Genomic DNA, 18,246 nt, shown 5'->3' with positions numbered 1-18,246 from the left:
TGCTGATATCATGTCTAGTCCTGGTGCTTTGTTATTCTTTGGCCATGGTAACCTCCTCAGCAGTTATTGGGTCTGTCTTGACCTTGAGATCATTGTCTGGAGAGGGGTCCTTGAATATGTAAGTTAGGTCTGGCGACAGTTGGTTAAGGGTCTGTTTAAAGTGCTCTACCCATCTTGCATCCTGTTCTTCTTTCGTTAACAAAGTTTTGCCTTGCTTGTCTTTTATCAGTGCCCCATGTCCACTCTTTGCTCCAGAGAGATCTCGGACAATACGATGGAGGGTTTTTGTGTCATTTCTGCTTGCAGCTGCTTGTGCCTCTTGTCCTTTCTGCTCAATCCAGTCCCGTTTATCTTGCCGACAGCTTCTCTTTACTTTCAGATCTGCTTCCCTATAGGCTTCTTCCGCTAGGCTGCGATCCTGTGTTTCATTTTTCTGATCTCGTCTAATTTGGCCTCTTTCCTCTCATCAATCAATTTCCATGTTCTGTCTTGTATCCACCGTTCCTTGTATGAACCTCTCCTCCTTCCGATAACTTCTTCCACGCACCCAATAGTGGTATCTTTGAAGTTGGCCCACTCTTCTTCAAGGGTCAATATATCTGCAAGAGCCTCAAAGCGGTTCGTTAGTTTCAATTGGAACTGTGCTGCAGTATTGCCGTCTTTAAGCTTCTCTACATTAAATGGGCGGGGTCGTGTGGCTCGTTTTGGTTGGCGTTTCAATCGGAGCTTACATTTGCCACTAACAAGGTAGTGGTCTGAGCCGATATCAGCTCCTCTGCGGGTCCGCACGTCTAACAGAGATGACCTCCATCGTTTGGAGATGCAAATGTAATCTATCTCATTGAAGGTTTCTCCATTTGGTGATCGCCATGTTTTTTTGTGTATTTGTTTGTGCTTAAAATATGTGTTTCCAATTGAAAGGCTATTGGATTCGCAGAGTTTCCCTTTAAATTACCATTTTTTTCAATCCCCTTCTACAAAAATGACATTGACTTACCAACTTTTATGCTGAACACTGATGGAGTTGTATTCTTCCTATGGACAGCCCTATAGACTACGAGGTCTGAAAGGGGAACTTTACTTTTTACATTTACTATGGACAAGCAATTATAGTTATGGTACTGTTTGTAGAAGAATGTTGCCTTCTACAAAATATACTATGAAATAAAATAGTTTAATCTTAGACTGGATCACTTATATACATCATTAGGCATTGTCTTTTACTGTGTCTAGTTAAATAGATTATGGCATGCAAAGTGTCAAAGTATTTGTAGAGTACTGTAGACTATATTAAACACACAGAAAAATACTGTACACAATACTTTTGTAAATTATCAGTCAATAGTTTTTTTGTTTTTTTTTAAAGCTTTTACCAACATTATTTAAATCAATATTATTTTATGAATTATTTTTCTCTTTTTAGGGTTATAGACCAGCTCAACTTAGCTATGCAGGAGATCCAGTTTATAGAAAAGCATGGAAGCAGTATGTGAAATTTCGACATTTGTTGAACAGCAAACCTAAAATTCTAGCAGCAGATAAAATGAAGTTAAAAGAGCAAGAAGAGAAACTCAGAGAAATTAGAATGAAGAAGACAATGAAGAGAGAAGTAGGTTACTTGTAATATTAAATATTTTATACTCTAGGACAGTATCAGTACTTAGTATTTATTTCTTAGTTGTATTTTTATATATCAATTTTAATAGAATAAAATTATTTTCTATTATTCATAAATAATTATTTTAAAGTTACATTTGATTATGTTTTAAATTAATCTTTAAAATTATTGCTGTAAATAGTAGTTTTTTTAATTATTGTTGAGTGATTTAATGCAATTCTTAATATAATATAGTATTATTATTAAAATTATCTCAGGTTACTATTGAACTAAGTAGCAAAGGGTTTTTATGCACTGGTCTACGGTCAGACCTCTGTCAGCATGCTCTGATGATTCCTGTATTGATGAGCCATTTGCGTTTCCACATTTGTCTGGATGTACTAGAGAATTCCATAGACTACAAGTTTGTTGATAGAAATCTGCTTCAGGTATTTGAGCTTAGGTTCAATATTTTGTCTAAGTTTGGCTTTGTTTTCAGCTGGTCTGGTTCTATGTTTAGACAAATGTAGCTATCCTATCCTAAATTATGATTTAAATCCCAACAAGAATTTAAACTTTACTGGAATCTATAATTCTCAATGGGGTTCCAAGGACTGTGAATGCCGGGGATGAAATCGGGTATAAGCTCCCACTTTCCAAGAAATGCTCCCAAGGCTTGATAAATGCCTCTTGACAGTGAAATCCAGCTTCTGACCTTTATTTGTGATTTTCTCATAAATCCATCGGAACCAGTTCTTACAAACTGACAGGAGAAGGAATGAAAGGCGGAACACTGGTACCTTAAAAGCAGTTTAACTTCGTTTTGATGGGACACGTCAGCCTTAATTATACAACCTATATAGCGATGCTCCCTCATGTGGGTATCAGGGTCTCAGAAATGACCAAAGGTAATAATAACACCACTACCTTTCACTTGCATTTGACTATGTTGAATAATAGTGGGCCTTCCCCCTCTCTAGGTGCTTTTTTGACGGATGTCTGTATTATACTACTTCAGATGGAGGTCTATGTCTCACTCAGCTCTACTATTAGATTAAAACCCATCATGAAATTTTTATCTAATTGGTGAATGTGATAGCGTGAAGGGGCCTGGATCCAGGATGTGATGATTCCACATGGCATAGCCAGGGCACAGTCCATTTTTCTACTGTAAAATTTTATTTTGAGAGCTGTATGGATGGACCTTGTCCTATGGATATTCTAGTTCCAGTTAGACCCAGTTGTTCTTTTATGTCAGTATTGGAGCAGCATGTCACGACAGAAAACTTCTTTAAAATGTGGGGATTATATAAAAAAAAAGCCTGAGGAAAACCCCAGCCTATACTTAATGCTAGAAAAACAAAAGAATTCTCAATTAAATAATATTTTATAAATAGTTGAGTCTTGGACTTTCAAAAAGCTTTTAACATAATAATCTAAAATATACTGTTTATTGATATATCTTTGACCTGTGCTATGACCTGTACTTTGGACCTAAAAAATATAAAAATGGAGGGGTTAGTAGTTCGAATGTTTCCACCCTGGTGGTGTTGGACATACTTTTGCATATATATATTATATATATATTACATAATTGGTAAGAATTATAAATAATTTCATGCTTGAAAATGAGTCAGGGAGTTAGATAACTTTCTTGATGATCAGTGAATCAATGAATGAGTAAATAAGTGGTATTTCATATCTATCTATATATATTTATATAAGAATTTTAGATCATATCATATTTGAAAATGAGGCAGATATTGTGAAATAATAATTAATGTCTTATTTGTAAATAATAGAAACAAGGGAAATAATAATTAGTAATGTTGTTGTTTTTTTTTTGTAATTTGAGTCAGATAATTATAGAAAGAATACAAATAATTTTTTATACAATCCTATTTAGCTTTCCCTGACTCACACTTCTTACCGCACAAACTATGGAACCAATCCTGATCACACACGTAACTCACTCACCAATTGTGGCATGCGACAGGTGGAATATGGGGATCGCAGAATACATTATCAAAACACTCGTAAGAGAGGAATCTGTATATTAGTTGACATCATGTCTCGCTTAGGGAAACAAGAAGAAACTGTTTCAGGTTAGTATTAGTAGTATAGTTGCTTTTAAATTCCTGCAATTTAGAAATAAGGCAGACAATTTATGACAATTTCAGGATCATAAGTCCACCCAGCTCTAATAGGTACCTCACATTAGTTTGGGAAATGAAGGTGATTGGTCATTGTGCTGGCCACATAACAACCTTATTAACCATGGCCACAGAAACAGATGACCCGGACATTATCTGCCCTATAGATCACAAGGTCAGAAAGGGGAACTTTACTTTTTTTTTTAAAGAGAAATGAATTAAATGCAAATCAAGGATTAGACTAGAGAATAGATGGTGTGAGAACTGACCTACAAAGCATGAAGTGTAAGACTTGAAAGAAGAACTGATAGACATAAATTGAAGATGGTGGTGAAAGACCTAAAACATTAGACTGTAGAGGATGATGAATACATTCAGAAATTCCTCACAATGAAAGACTTGAGTTTCTAGGAGATGCAGTTATCGAATTTTTGACCAGTGTTCATCTATTTTACATGTTTCCTTGGCTTGAGGAAGGGGGCTTGACAACTTAATTATGAAGTTTTATGGATTTATTAGCAAAACTTTTTAATTTTCATAGTTGTAAGATATGTCAAACTATATGCTGGGTCACATGAAATGCTGCATTCTTCCCTCAATCCTCTGACATTATTATTATCTTCATTTCAGAAATTCCTCACAATGAAAGACTTGAGTTCCTAGGAGATGCAGTTATCGAATTTTTGACCAGTGTTCATCTATTTTACATGTTTCCTTGGCTTGAGGAAGGGGGCTTGACAACTTATAGAATGGCTCTTGTACAAAACCAGCACCTTGCTGTACTAGCTAAAAAGCTTAAACTCCAGGTAAATAATGTTTCAATATTTCTAAAAGAACAGTGTGTTGAGGTCAGTACAACTAACATTAAAATTTTAATTATTTCTGTAAGTATCTTTACATTTATGGTTGCTAATGCTAGACATTGAATGCTGAGTTGTTGTTTTTTTTTTTAGTTCTGTTGAATTTGGTCCATAAAGGCTGTTGGATAAAAACCTATGATTATATACATGATTGGAGAAATTATATTTTGACTATAAGATGAACTCACTCTTGTCTGTCTATTAAAAAGTCAGAACATGTTTTTTCTCCCATTTGCCATTCTAAGATCAAGTTAAAACAATTATTCATAGAACCTGACAAGACATGAATCAATAAAAAAATAAACAATAATTTGGTGATTAATTATTTTGTTTAATTTTGAAATAAGGGGAATAAAACTACTTAATGATATATATATATCATTAAGTAGTTTTATTCCCCTTATTTCAAAATTAAACAAAATAATAAATAAATATATATATATATATATATATATATGGATTTAGTCCCCTAATTACATTTTAATGTGTTTTTTTCTCCCACTTCCCATTCTCGGATCAAGTTAAAATTTTGCATAATTGTTTATAGTCGATAACAATACATGAATCAATCCAAAAATTAACTAGTTAGTTAATCATTTAGTACTAATTAATCATTTTGTTTAATATAACAGAAAGGGAGCAAAACCCTGTAATTTTCAGACAAATGGCAGTTATTAGCCGTTATTTCAGCATAGATAAACTTTGGTGTTTTTTTTTTTAAAGTATTCTTTTTTCTATTGTTTTCTTATGATTATTATTCTTAATTAGTTGCAAACATGAAATGTGATGAGTGGAAGGTGGGGCAAGTGGTTTTTCTTAACAAATTAATAGATAACAATCAAGGTGACTCAGATTAGAAAAGATGGAGAGTTGTAATATCATATTTTAATATATTGCTATTTCCAGGACTTTATGCTGTATGTACATGGACCTGACCTCTGTCATGAATCAGATCTTCAACATGCTATGGCTAATTGTTGTGAAGCTATCATGGGAGCCCTATTTTTAGATGGAGGTTAGTTAAAATCAATTATTAGTTAGCACTAGATGATGCTAGAACATCCATGCCCATGTCATTAAATCTAAGAGGAACTTTCTCAAAAATTACTTCTACCAATTTTCCTAGAAACTTAACAGTTGATGTATATCACAGAAAAGAATTACTAGCTATCGGCCACATGGGGTAAACTCATTTGACTGTTGTAATTTTTCAAAGTGAAAAAAAATAAATGTAAATTTGGTGTGAGGACTAGATCCAACATTGGTTAATTAATGTTCTGGAAATCGTCTTCTAAGTCTAGATTGAAAGGTCTATCATTAGAATATTATAAAGTGTTGAAGATCTATACATTCCCTTAACCAGGAATTTTTTCTCAGGAAGTAAAAAAAGTTCTTCCATTGTTTTTTTAATCTAACATTCATTAATTTTTAAGAGAAAAACAATCTCATAAAAGAGGTGTTGTCTTTTTTTAAAAAGTATTTTTTTAAAGTCAGTATAAGCAGTAAAAAATATAGAGTAGATTTTTAAAGCATTCTCTTTTCAAATCTGAACTTCATCAAGAGTAGTAAATCTTGAACTTTCTTAATGCTCTTATCTAATTGAGACATTTTAGCCATAAGTATAATTTTAAATTAAGTTAGGATTATCACTTAAAAATATATCTGATCCCAAACTTTAATTTGTGATGCTGGACCAAGATATGTTACAGAAATCTGCAAGCTTGTATCTCGTTAGAGTTCTTATTAATATCTACGAAAAATTTCAATTAAAGTTTTTGATAATATAATATAATATCAAAATATACTTAATTTTCAAGTCAAAATGTCCTAATAATTTTTTATTGCAAACAACCTTGAACTAAATTAATGTATTTCAGACAATTTTTATTAAGTTCTTTGAGATGTTTTTCACCAACTAAAATGTAACTGCAATGTTGTTTTTTGTTGGTTTTTTTTTGCTTCTTTATGTAGTACACTGTAAATAAAGATTGTAACTTTAAAAGATGAAAAATAAAATGTACAATAGTGAATAAGAGTTTAGAGAAGAACTGCTATCCAGCTTTCAATTTCTTCTCCTAATTTTACATGCCTCTAAAATTATTTTTCTGTTTTAATTCAAGGTTTTCATCTATTTAATGCCAATGTTTTCCCTTTTTTCAAAAAAGCCTGGTGAATATTTTTCATAATTTTCTGATTTTGGAATGTATTTTCACCACTTACCAAATTAAGTCATCAATTGGATTTTTAGCAGCCCCCAAAAGGGGAAAAGACGCTATTAGTTTTGTGTGAAATGTCTGTCTGTCTGTCCGTACGTCCGTCCCGTTTAGATTTGGTAAACTAGAAAAGATAGTGAAAATCCAACATCACAATATTTTAGACCATTCAAAGTTCTGATGCAACGGCTACTTTTTTCTTTTCTGAAAGCGAAAAATCTAATTTTTAAAATCACTTATGCAAGCAGTTTTTTCATAAAAATACACCACTTTTACAACTATTAACTATTAAACACTTGAGGCTTTTTATTAGAGGAGACTACAGTTCATCACATATTTAACACATTTATGCAAACGGTTGTAGATTTTTTGTCAAAAATTTTTGTTTTTATATTTGTATTGTTAAGTAATGTAAGTTCTGTTATACTAAATAATATATTTACATACAAACAAATGTTTACTATTTTTTTAAAGAGAAAAAATCTATTTAATAACCTGCCCTATAGACCACAAGGTCTGAAAGGGGAACGAGTTAGGCCAGGTTCACATCTAACTTTACATTCACTTTCACCACTCCTTTGATCTGCTGGACCATTTGGGCACTACACAAGATCTGTCAACCTTCTTTCTCCATTCTTATCTCTCATTCGTCTTTGATATAATTTCATTCGGATGTTCTTTCTGAAAATATTGAAAGCCTGTCAGGGGGCCGATTTTGAGTTTGTGTTTCCACACAAACTGTCTTTGTAACCTTGTTTTGTATTTAATTTCTTTAAAATTTTTCAGCAACAATATCAATACAATTTCCAGCTATTAATTGATTAAATCATCCCCATTAAGATTTATCTTATAGGATCGTTCTTTTGTCAACTCTTGATGATTTCTATTTGCAATTCAAGGGATCCTGGCACTTGTCCAGATGAAGCATACATATTACATATATAAAGGCAGCACTTGGGACCACATTTTTAATGAGAGAAAATGGTGATTTAAATAAGGGACTGCACTGTCCAGTGCATGAATCAGTAACCATCCAACTCTAGTATCCACACAGCCAAGCAAACTAATCATTAGACCATCCAGATCTTTCTGATCTGTAGTATTGGCAAGCATCCACCCTGAGGTCAAGAGTCACATGCCCATCCTCACTTTGCCACACCTGTACTCACAAACAATTTTAATAGAACCGACACAGCATATATCAAACAAACCATTGCTCTATTTTCACCTTATGTTACAATCGGACAATATAAATACATTACATATAGAAGCCTCAGTGAGTAGGAAGAAATGAGGCTGTAAACCTAAATACAAATGTGAAGCTAAGGGCTGAAATGATGAAGGATGTAAACATATTACATATACCAGCACCAAATTTTTTATGTGACTGAATTAAATCTAACAAAATAAGTGACTGCACTAACTATTTCTGAATCAGTGACCCTCCGATACGACAACTCCACGATTCCGCCTAGCAATGCAGTGCCAAGGGAACTAACCATTAGAATATCCAGATCTCCAATAAAAAAAAATAGGTTGTAACGATTTGGAGATATTGTTTGAATTTCAACCAAAATTGTTTGTAGCAGAAAAAAAAAAGGCTCTATAAACTATATATTAGTTGTTTATAAACATTTTTTACACTTAGTCACCCCCTGGTGGGTGTCATGTGAAGCACCTTCTTAGTGACTCTCCACTGTGTTAAATAAATATACTCTGAAAGGACTTCACTACTATTCTGTAATTGTTCTACCATTTATTCTTTGATTAGGTATAGATGTTGTGGACAGAATTTTCTCCAAAGCTTTATTTGATGATGATGAGATTTTGCTTCACACATGGAATGATCTTCCTAAACATGTTCTACAACAGCAAGAACCTGGTGGGGATCGAAGATGGGTGAAATCCAGTCCAATTTTACAGGTCAATTAGATACTATTGGTTATAAAGGTCATGTCTTAATTACATTGTATTTTACAGGTCATTTAAGGTGCTATTGGTTATATAAGTCATGTCTTAATACTAAATTCCAAGGAATAATTTGAGTCTATTTTGAAATTACTTAAGATGGTAGAATAGAAATTGGGCTTTTTTAAATATAATTAGTGATATGATAAATAGATTTTAACCAATTTTATAATATTTGGAGATAGATCTTAAATAGTTGGCTGGACTTTAAGCCACACCTCTACACGGGTAGCCAGGTAATGAGTTTGCTTACTTAGAGATCTCAAATAGGAGGCTGGACTATAAAACACACACCTACACTATTGACTTTTTGCTACACAAACGACAAGTATATTTTTATATTTCATAGCACAGTAAGCCAGTGACTAATTTAGATGTAGATAAAAGTACAAGGCTCAGATTTGTGTATATTAGCATAAACGACACTGACCAGGGCTATCTTTAAATGGAGAGCTAAACACCTCCTACTCCTTTTATGTTTAGTCCATGAATCATAATCATTGATGAGAAATATTTTAAAATGAAAACGCCAATATAGTTTAGGGGGCTCGGTGGCTGAGTGGTTAAGCGCTTGGCTTCTGAACCTAGGGTCCTGGGTTTGAATCTCGTTGAAGATTTTGAACTTTGGAATTTTTTAGAAAGGGATATCTGGGTGGATTTTACTGTAATTGATTTTTAAAAGCATTCATAAAAAAAAGGGAAGTGACCTGATTTTGAACTCGTGGCTCATGCCTCCTCAGGCGACATGCTAACCACTCTGCTAGTGAGATAATTATGACTAGAGAAGATTGTATAGTTATATATTGTTTGTTTCAATTTAGACCTTCGACTTATAAAAGGGACTAATTCAGTTTATACCACCACTTCAATCAAGTAATATTTCTTTCCCTTTTTCAGATACCAAACAAAATAATTAATTACCAATAGTTAACTAATTATTTAATTTTTTTGAATTGATTCTTGTGTTGTCAGGTAAAATTTTGGCAAACATTTCAGCTTGATCTGAAAAGTAATGTGTACAAACTTTTTACCAGACAGACAGAGTGAGTTCATATAAGCTTTTTAAATAAAAGACAAACTAGGTAGAAGTGTTGCATTCTAAAGGGCTCCTAGAATCCACATGCCCTTTTTTAATTAAGATGTAAAAGAATTGTCAGAATAATTTTTTTTTTTAGGGGTAAAGGGGGGAATAAATATTTTTATAACATTAATGAGGTGGGGAAGGGGTATTTTATTTCAATGGGATACAACAGATTAAGAAAATTACATTGACTGTTTATTAGGGGCATGACTGGATCTATAATGATGAAATAAAGAAAAATGGGGCATTGCCTAGCATATACACAAAAACCTAATTCTATGCAACTTTGAAAAATAATTTCAGACTATTTAGGTAGGTCATTGTTATGGCTCTTCCGCCGTGTCAAATCCAAACAATGAAGTAAAAAGGAGGTAACCTTTACCAACTCAGTAAACACTGGCAAAACGCCGAAACAATCTAATTAGGTAGTCAACACGAGTGTTAACAAAATAAACACTTCTAATACTGAAAAAAGGGATCCGTCCAATGTCCTTCGTTATTAGCCTACTGTATCTTCAAAAGATGTGGTGTTTTTAGTCTCGAATAGAGCGTTCTTGTTTTTTAACTATCTGTCACGTCACTTGTCACTAAGTAAAACTTTACCCCTATTCCCGAAACAAATAACTAATTCCTAATCATGTCATAACAACTCCTCCCCCTCTCGCTAAAAAAAATTGCCTGTCAATTTTTTATCTACTATCTTAGTCTTACATTGTTCAAGGGCCAAAATGAAGGGAAACATAAAAGACAACACAACTTGAGTCTTGCTTACGGTTTCAACTTCTTCATCATTGTCCCAAACTCAAGTTGATCTGACCACATATTTCTCTCAGGTGTAACAAGGTGGTACTGTCCAATGTGGTGTCCCGCAGGTGCCTGTCGACATAGTTCGTTTGCATTGACACCATACGTGTGTCTAGCTTAACATATCGTCATGTTCCAGTGGTTCCGTTTTCCCTCACACGTCGGAACAGACATTTCACCTAGTACAATAAATTTACAGTTATCACTACTCATTCTTCAGCTATACACCTAACATTCTTTCGGGCATTTACAAGTGTTTTTAATTTCCTCTCTCCACTTACTTGTCCCCACACGACCTAACTCTTTACTGATGTATGATCATGCTCCACAACGAAAAAAAATAATTATAAAGCTTACTTTTTTGTGATATAACTACATCGTCACCTTATAAATGGAGGTTAAAGGAGGTATGACTTGCGATTACCGCTACCACAGTCATCTCTTCTATCATCACTATCAGATACAGACCTGCGCCTCCTATCCGATCTCGCAATCTTCTGTTCAGACTGTTCTGCCCTACTCCAACAGTCTCTAGCAATGTGCCCAGGTTTATGGCAGTTAAAACAAATTCTGTCCTTTCTAGGTTTGTTTCGCCTCATGTTGCCAAACCTGCTTTTCCAACTTCTAACCTGTTTGTCAGTAGCGGCTCTGACACCTGCTACATTTCCAAGTAAAACATCTCTCGATAACCTTGGCATGGCTACCCCTTCACAATACCCTGTATACAATGGAGATCGAAGGAACACTTTGCATGCTTCGAACTTCTTAACTGCGCCGTTTGCCAATCTGACTGATTGGGTATAGCCTAAATAATTGTTAGATTTAACTAATCCCCTTCTAATCGCGAATGTACTACTAGCTGTGTCCTGGATCACATTTAGCTGTTCATTATTTATCATGCCCGGATATAATTTAAATCTATCTTCCCCACAATCAACGTAGTTAATTTCTTCATCTGGTTCACTATGTCCACTATCACGATCCCTGTCTTGGATGCTCCTTACAAAATTAACCCTATCAGGTGGCCAATTATCCCTCTCCTGTCTACAATTTCCTTGATTACCTCCCCTGTCACTAGTGCTACTCTTACTCTGTGCATTCCTATTGCCAGCTCCATTACCATTGTGTTTCCTACACTGGTATGCCATGTGTCCCTTTTCCTGACAGTTAAAACATGTCACATTGCTAAGGTTTCTTTCACCCGCTTTAGGTCTATCTATTCTCCTATCCAACCTTTCCCTCTAAACAATGAAGTAAAAAGGAGGTAACCTTTACCAACTCAGTAAACACTGGCGTAAGGCCGAAACAATCAAATTAGGTAGTCGACACGAGTGTTAACAAAATAAACACTTTTAATACTGAAAAAAGGGATCCGTCCAATGTCCTTTGTTATCAGCCGTCTGTATCTTCAAAAGATGTGGTGTTTTTAGTCTCGAATAGAGCGTTCTTGTTTTTTAACTATCTGTCACGTCACTTGTCACTAAGTAAAACTTTACCCCTATTCCCGAAACAAATAACTAATTCCTAATCATGTCATAACACATAATGATCATTTGTATATTTTTTTCAATTTTTTTTTTTTACTTTTAGAAATTAGAGAAGTTTGAAGAATCAATTGGAATAAGATTTAATCATATCAGACTTTTGGCAAAAGCTTTTACCCACAGAAATATTGGAGTTAATCCATTAACTATGTAAGTTGTTGTTTTTTTTACTGCTGAATACAAATATATTTTTTTCCATCATCAAAATAATCTTTTCTAAACTTGCTAAAAAATGTAAATAGTTTTAACATGTTGCTTTAAGAATACATTTTGTACATATCACAGTTTCTAAAATGCTGTAAAAATTTGTATATTGCAGATTACTGTGCTGTGTTTAAAAGCTTTGACTATTTAAAAAAAATCATTTATACAATCATACCAGCAAATATTTTTGACCTGATTGACTCTGTAGAAAGAGAGAGAGAGATTTGTTAATTTATTGTTCTATTATTACTGTATTTTGTCTAATGTGTGTTTGTACAGTACAATACCTAGGTTCATGTAGCATAAAAGTGAGAGCTCGGGTATAAATAATATAGCTTTACAATACTTAAATTAATACATACACCATTATTACTTCCATCACTCTTTAAAAGGAGGGATCATTGTTTAGATATGACTTCAACAATAACAATTAATGTTAGGATACTTTATTGTATTTTAGGGGACATAATCAGCGCTTGGAATTTCTTGGTGATACAGTTTTACAGCTGGTTGCATCTGAATATCTTTACAAGCATTACCCTGGTAAGCACTAGCATTACAACACAATATTACTCAACATTGTATAGCTCAGTTATAAACATTACCCTGGTAAGTATATATATTTGTATAGATAAAGTTAACATAGTGACTTACTTCACAAATATCACATAAGTAAGTACAAGTACATTTGTTTAAAAAAGAAGTAAGTACCAATATATTTTTACAAAGTATGTCAGTATATGGTGACCTTTATATTTTGTCACAACTGATGAAGCATCACAGTCTACTTCCCAGACACTTTAAAAAAAAAAATCAAACATCAGATTCAGGCAAAAAAGTAAAACACCTGGCAGCACCTGGCTTCTACAAGAGCTTCTGACAAGAGCATCTGAATACTCTGGCTTATATTCTTGAGGCCCAAAGATATAGTTCACATCTGGGTCTTTCTATTCTCATAAAATACTTCACTCTTAGTTATACTTCAAAGTATCAAAGAAAATACCTTTATTATTAGCTTAACATAGATTAATCAGCTTCACAATGGTCAGAATGAATAGTGAATAGTAAGCCAACTGATAATTATTATAGTTTGGTACTGATTATTTTTTTTTTTACAGAACATCATGAAGGTCATTTGTCTCTGTTAAGATCATCTCTAGTAAATAGTCGCACGCAAGGTCTTGTTTATGATGACTTGGGAATGTCTGAATATGTTATTTACAATGAAAATGCAATTAGTGATGGAGTGGATATGAAAACTAAACAACGAGCAGATATTCTTGAGTGTAAGTTGGAAAAATTTGTTGCATTTTATTTTGATGTGAAGTTCAGTGCAATTTTTGTTTCCACTATTGCTATTAATTGTTTCAAAGTAACGAACTGTAAAAAATCATGAAATAGATGAAAAACAGCAATAAATCATCTTGATGTTGTGTTTTAGACATCAAAGACTATCTTTTCTGGTTAGATTGACAAAGTACCTGCAACATAATTATTAACTTCTTTCCTTTTTTTCAGTTATATACATAAAAACTAGTTAACATGAAGTGGTCACAATAGTAATAGAATTCTAAATTAAGTCTTAAATATGTCTTTGAGTTTATAGTTATAAATGTATATGTTTACATACACATACATGATTTATACTTAGAATTTTAGATTTTAACAGAATAAAAACTTTCAACAGCTTTTGTTGGTGCTCTCTTTGTGGATAAAGATTTAGATTATTGCACTGCTTTTTGTAATGTTTGCTTTTTTCCAAGACTTAAGGTAAGAATTTTAATTTACTAACAAAATTAATCTTGATTTTTTTTAGCAGCCCCTTAAAGGGAGAAAAGCAGCTATTAGTTGTGTCTGGTCTGTCTGTCTATCTGGTTTAGATCACAGAAACTAGAAAAGATATTGAAAATCCAATATCATGATATTGTTATATCTCTGCTCCTACACTGGTGATGAACACAAGTAGAGACAAGATGGTTGACTGTTGATTCTGGCTAAGTAGTTGGAAAAACATAACTAGAGATAGGTTAAAACTTCCAGAGTAGTGGAAGGGATCATTAGAAGGTGAGAAGTAGTGTTGGTTGTCGGATCTGGAAGAAGTCTTCTAAGGAAACTGTGGAAAGGGTCGTTCCTGTTAGTTTAAGTAGACTATCATTCTTGAGACAAGAAGCTAGAGAGTGGCACGTTCTGAGACCCTGTGTTAGTGGCAAAATAGTGAACTCTGTAGGAACATAAAGACATAGGCAGCATTGAATGTTAATGGAAGGCAGTGGCAGCAACAGTGAACCCAGTAGGCCAGAGCTACAAGACTTGATAGCCAAAACTGTCATTTATGTTTACTGTGATTATCTCACATCTTTTATCACATGTCATCACTCATCTTTTCACCTTGATCCTTCATTGAGTGTTTGCCCTAGATTTGTTACAGTATTTTAGATATTATAAAGTTCTGTTGCAACAGCTACTTTTTTGTTTTCTAAAAGCAAACCGTTTAATTTATGCTAACCGTTTTTTTTTTGTTTGTTTTTTTAATTCTTAAAAATATATAAGCTACTTACATTTAGAATGAAGTTCTTACTTTTGATTTAAAAATTAGATTCACAATGGTAAGAATTAATTGTTTCAGAAAGCTTACTCCACCCTAATACAGATCTCTGTTGTTCATAATTATGAAGGAATATGTTTAGTATGTGTACAAGTCAAATATAATGTCAAACAATATTTAATAAGCAGTATTTCATATTATAAATGTGGAGTGCATTATATACAATGTACATACAAATATACTTTTAACCAAAGGGAAAAATTTCTTCCTTGAATGAGAAAACCATTAATTAGATAGTCAATAACAGAAGTTAGGCCAGGTTCATGTTGAACCATATCTTCATGACAATGAATTCATTTAATACATTTAATACATGTGAATATTAACAATGTTATCACATAATAAATCTCCCTATACTGTGGTATCATGTTGATAGTTGGCCTAAGAATACAATATCATAGCCAACACTTTCCATATGTACATGTCTCTTTTGCAGTGGTGGAAATATGGTTGTGGTCGTTGATATTTTTTTTTGCAGTTCACAGCTTCTGATAATCTTATTGAAAAATATTGTAACTAACTGTCTTTTTACCTGCCTGAGTGGACCACTTTGGGGGCCTATTTTGAGTTTGTGTTTTCACACAAACTATCTTTGTAACCTTGTTTCATCTTAAATTTTGCACTGATTTTTAGATCTTATCTTATAGATTACAGATGTTACTTCAAAAGAGAAGATAATTACGCCTGAAGCATTTCATGTGTCGATCTAGTCATGCATTTTAATCACCTTAATTCTACTAAGTTGTTTGTTTTCCTGTCTGACCCAGGCAACCCATTCCATTCTCTAATGGCAATAGGGAAGAAGGAGCACTTGTACGAATTTGTCCTAATATATGGAATAAGAAATGTGCCTCTATCTTTGTGTCTTTCTGAGTATTTTATTAGGCTTTGTTTTTTTATTTGTAAATTATTTTTCAGTATTTTATGTATTATTGCTACTTTACTTTTTAGTCTTCTGTCCGGAAGTGTCTCTAAATTGGTGGAATACTCATTTGTTATAAATCTTACTGCTCTATTTTGTATATATTCTAGTTTCTTTGTTTTCTTGAGGGTTCCTAAACAGAGGATGCATATTCTAATATTAACCTAAGATTAAGAGTCTAACATCTAAAAAAAATTTAACATAAACATAGCTTGTAAGGAACCTTGACTTTTTTTTTTTTTTACAATTCCTCTTATCAGCTTTAAATTTTAATGGTTTAGGAATAAAAAAATTTGGAACCTAGACTTCTAGAAATTTGATGGTGTATGTATATCTTTGGATGAAAAATTAATAGCCAATAGACCACTCAGGGAAAACTCTGCTTTGATTGTTATAGTTTTTATAAATATTATTATCTTAAAATGAAATTTGATCTAGAAATTTTAGGCAATCGTTATCCTTGTACACACATCAGTGAAAATTTCTGATTATATTACCTAAAGAGTTGTTCAGGAAGATTTAGTGCAGTGTCTTATGTAGAAATCTGTCTAGAATATACTGTTTTTATGTTTGTACATCTGGATCTATATCTTACTTAGACTCTCCTGTGCTATTCTGTGCATTGGGCGGCAAGCTGTCTCCACAAATATCTGTCACTAGCTATGTCTGAAGCTTCTATTACCAGGTGTCCTTTGCTCTGAGGTCCTTCATGAAAGTGTTGCACCAGATTATACGAGGACACCCCTGTTTGCGCTTTCCTCCTGTCATTGCAACTCTTGATATGCTCATTTTGTCGGAGCACATGTCCTACAAACCTCAAGGCGACTAAGTGGTTGACTCCCACTTTGGCATAGGATTTCCTTGTTTGAGACCCGGTCTCTATAACTGACTCCTAAAATCTGTCTTAGACATTTTTGTTGAGCCACATTTAGTCTTCTCAATTTTATCACCAAACTTGAATCTTTTATACCATATTTCTAACTAGGAGACCACCATCTATTATTGTTACCATCACTGAACTAGAATTTTAAACACTCTTAGTAGATTTATACATAAGCGTAGCCAGGATTTTTCTCTGGGGGGGGGGGGGGGGGGGGATTAGGGCAGGGTAAAAATTATCTTTTTTTTTAAAATCTATCATTCTTTAGTTTTTAAAAGCAAAGTAATCAGTCTTACAAAATGTCTTCGGCTTCATAAAGGAGAAATTGTCTTTAAAAAAAACTTTATTTTATGTTACTTGTTTTCTACATGAGTTTTTAATAAATTATTCTTAATGCTGATTACTTTGAATAAAAAGAAAGTCTGTTTAAAACATTTGTATTATATATGTAAGTTGTGCTACTTAATTAAATTTTCTACTTTATTTATAATAATAATAATAATAATAATCTTATTATCCGTAAGGAAATTTGTCTTACAATTTGTGCATTACACCAAACAAAAAACATTATGTGTGTTTGACAGGATTTCATTATGAATCAAGATTGGAATGACCCAAAGTCTCAACTTCAGCAGTGTTGTTTGACCCTTAGAGAAGTTGGTGGAGGCGAACCTGATATTCCAGTCTATAAGTGAGTTTATAAAATATTGTTTAAATTGTATTCGTCTGCGTAGCATTATGTTTACTAATAAAGTTACTGTTTCATTTCTTATGTTTCAACAGAGTAATTGAATCTATTGGTCCCACTAACACCCGCAAATATGTGGTTGCCGTTTATTTTCGAGGCAAACGCCTTGCTCGAGGGACTGGTCACAGCATTCAGCAGGCAGAAATGGCTGCAGCCACGCAGGCTTTAAAGAAGCGTGCAGGTGGGTCGTAGTTAAACGCATTATTTTATTTTTTGCATAGTTTAATTTTCCCAGCATCTGTTTCAAGTTTTAATTATTATTACCTTTAGGGTTAGGGTATATAAATGCCCATAATTATTTTCCATTTTCTGATAGAATTATTTACTTGGCTATTATGATGCTATGAATAAGTTTTTTGTTTGTCAGAAAATGTTATATTTGGTCTACAATTATATAGAAATGAAAATCCTTTTATTATAAAATAAACAAATGTTAAATGGAACAAGAGTTGTTTGAATTTTGGATTATAAAATTAATGAAAACTCACTTACTGGATCTAGGGAATATATTATGATTCAGATTGATTACTTTTATTATGTTTTTTTTTATGTGGTACTTTTCCATTGGAGGCGTGGAGGCTGAGCAGTAAAGTGCTTGGCTTCCGATCCGGGGACCGGGGCTCGAATCCTGGGGAGGACTGGGATTTTTAATTTTGGGATCTTCGGG

The 18,246-nt window shown here is 33.2% G+C and overlaps 1 protein-coding gene across 6 annotated transcripts in view; it reads left to right on the top strand.

Moving 5' to 3' along the window:
- Window positions 1–18,246, top strand: part of LOC106056766 (ribonuclease 3-like) — a 42,834-nt gene that overhangs the window by 22,075 nt on the left and 2,513 nt on the right. For 5 of the 6 annotated variants that reach the window (XM_056042564.1, XM_013213613.2, XM_056042568.1 and 2 more), the window contains 12 exons: window positions 1,424–1,609; window positions 1,876–2,046; window positions 3,504–3,702; window positions 4,381–4,556; window positions 5,517–5,625; window positions 8,595–8,746; window positions 12,267–12,370; window positions 12,885–12,967; window positions 13,543–13,710; window positions 14,112–14,194; window positions 17,416–17,522; window positions 17,615–17,760. In XM_056042564.1, the coding sequence (XP_055898539.1) occupies window positions 1,424–1,609; window positions 1,876–2,046; window positions 3,504–3,702; window positions 4,381–4,556; window positions 5,517–5,625; window positions 8,595–8,746; window positions 12,267–12,370; window positions 12,885–12,967; window positions 13,543–13,710; window positions 14,112–14,194; window positions 17,416–17,522; window positions 17,615–17,760 (1,684 nt within the window). Of the gene's footprint in view, window positions 1–1,423; window positions 1,610–1,875; window positions 2,047–3,503; window positions 3,703–4,380; window positions 4,557–5,516; window positions 5,626–8,594; window positions 8,747–9,763; window positions 9,835–12,266; window positions 12,371–12,884; window positions 12,968–13,542; window positions 13,711–14,111; window positions 14,195–17,415; window positions 17,523–17,614; window positions 17,761–18,246 lie in introns of those variants that run through there. The other variant, XM_056042567.1, reaches the window with a different exon arrangement.

The sequence above is a fragment of the Biomphalaria glabrata genome, chromosome 9 (genome assembly GCF_947242115.1).
Source record: "Biomphalaria glabrata chromosome 9, xgBioGlab47.1, whole genome shotgun sequence".
Taxonomy (NCBI): domain Eukaryota; kingdom Metazoa; phylum Mollusca; class Gastropoda; family Planorbidae; genus Biomphalaria; species Biomphalaria glabrata.
The sequence above is the reverse complement of the archived record's forward strand: the minus strand, read 5'-3'. Positions and strand labels throughout refer to the sequence as shown.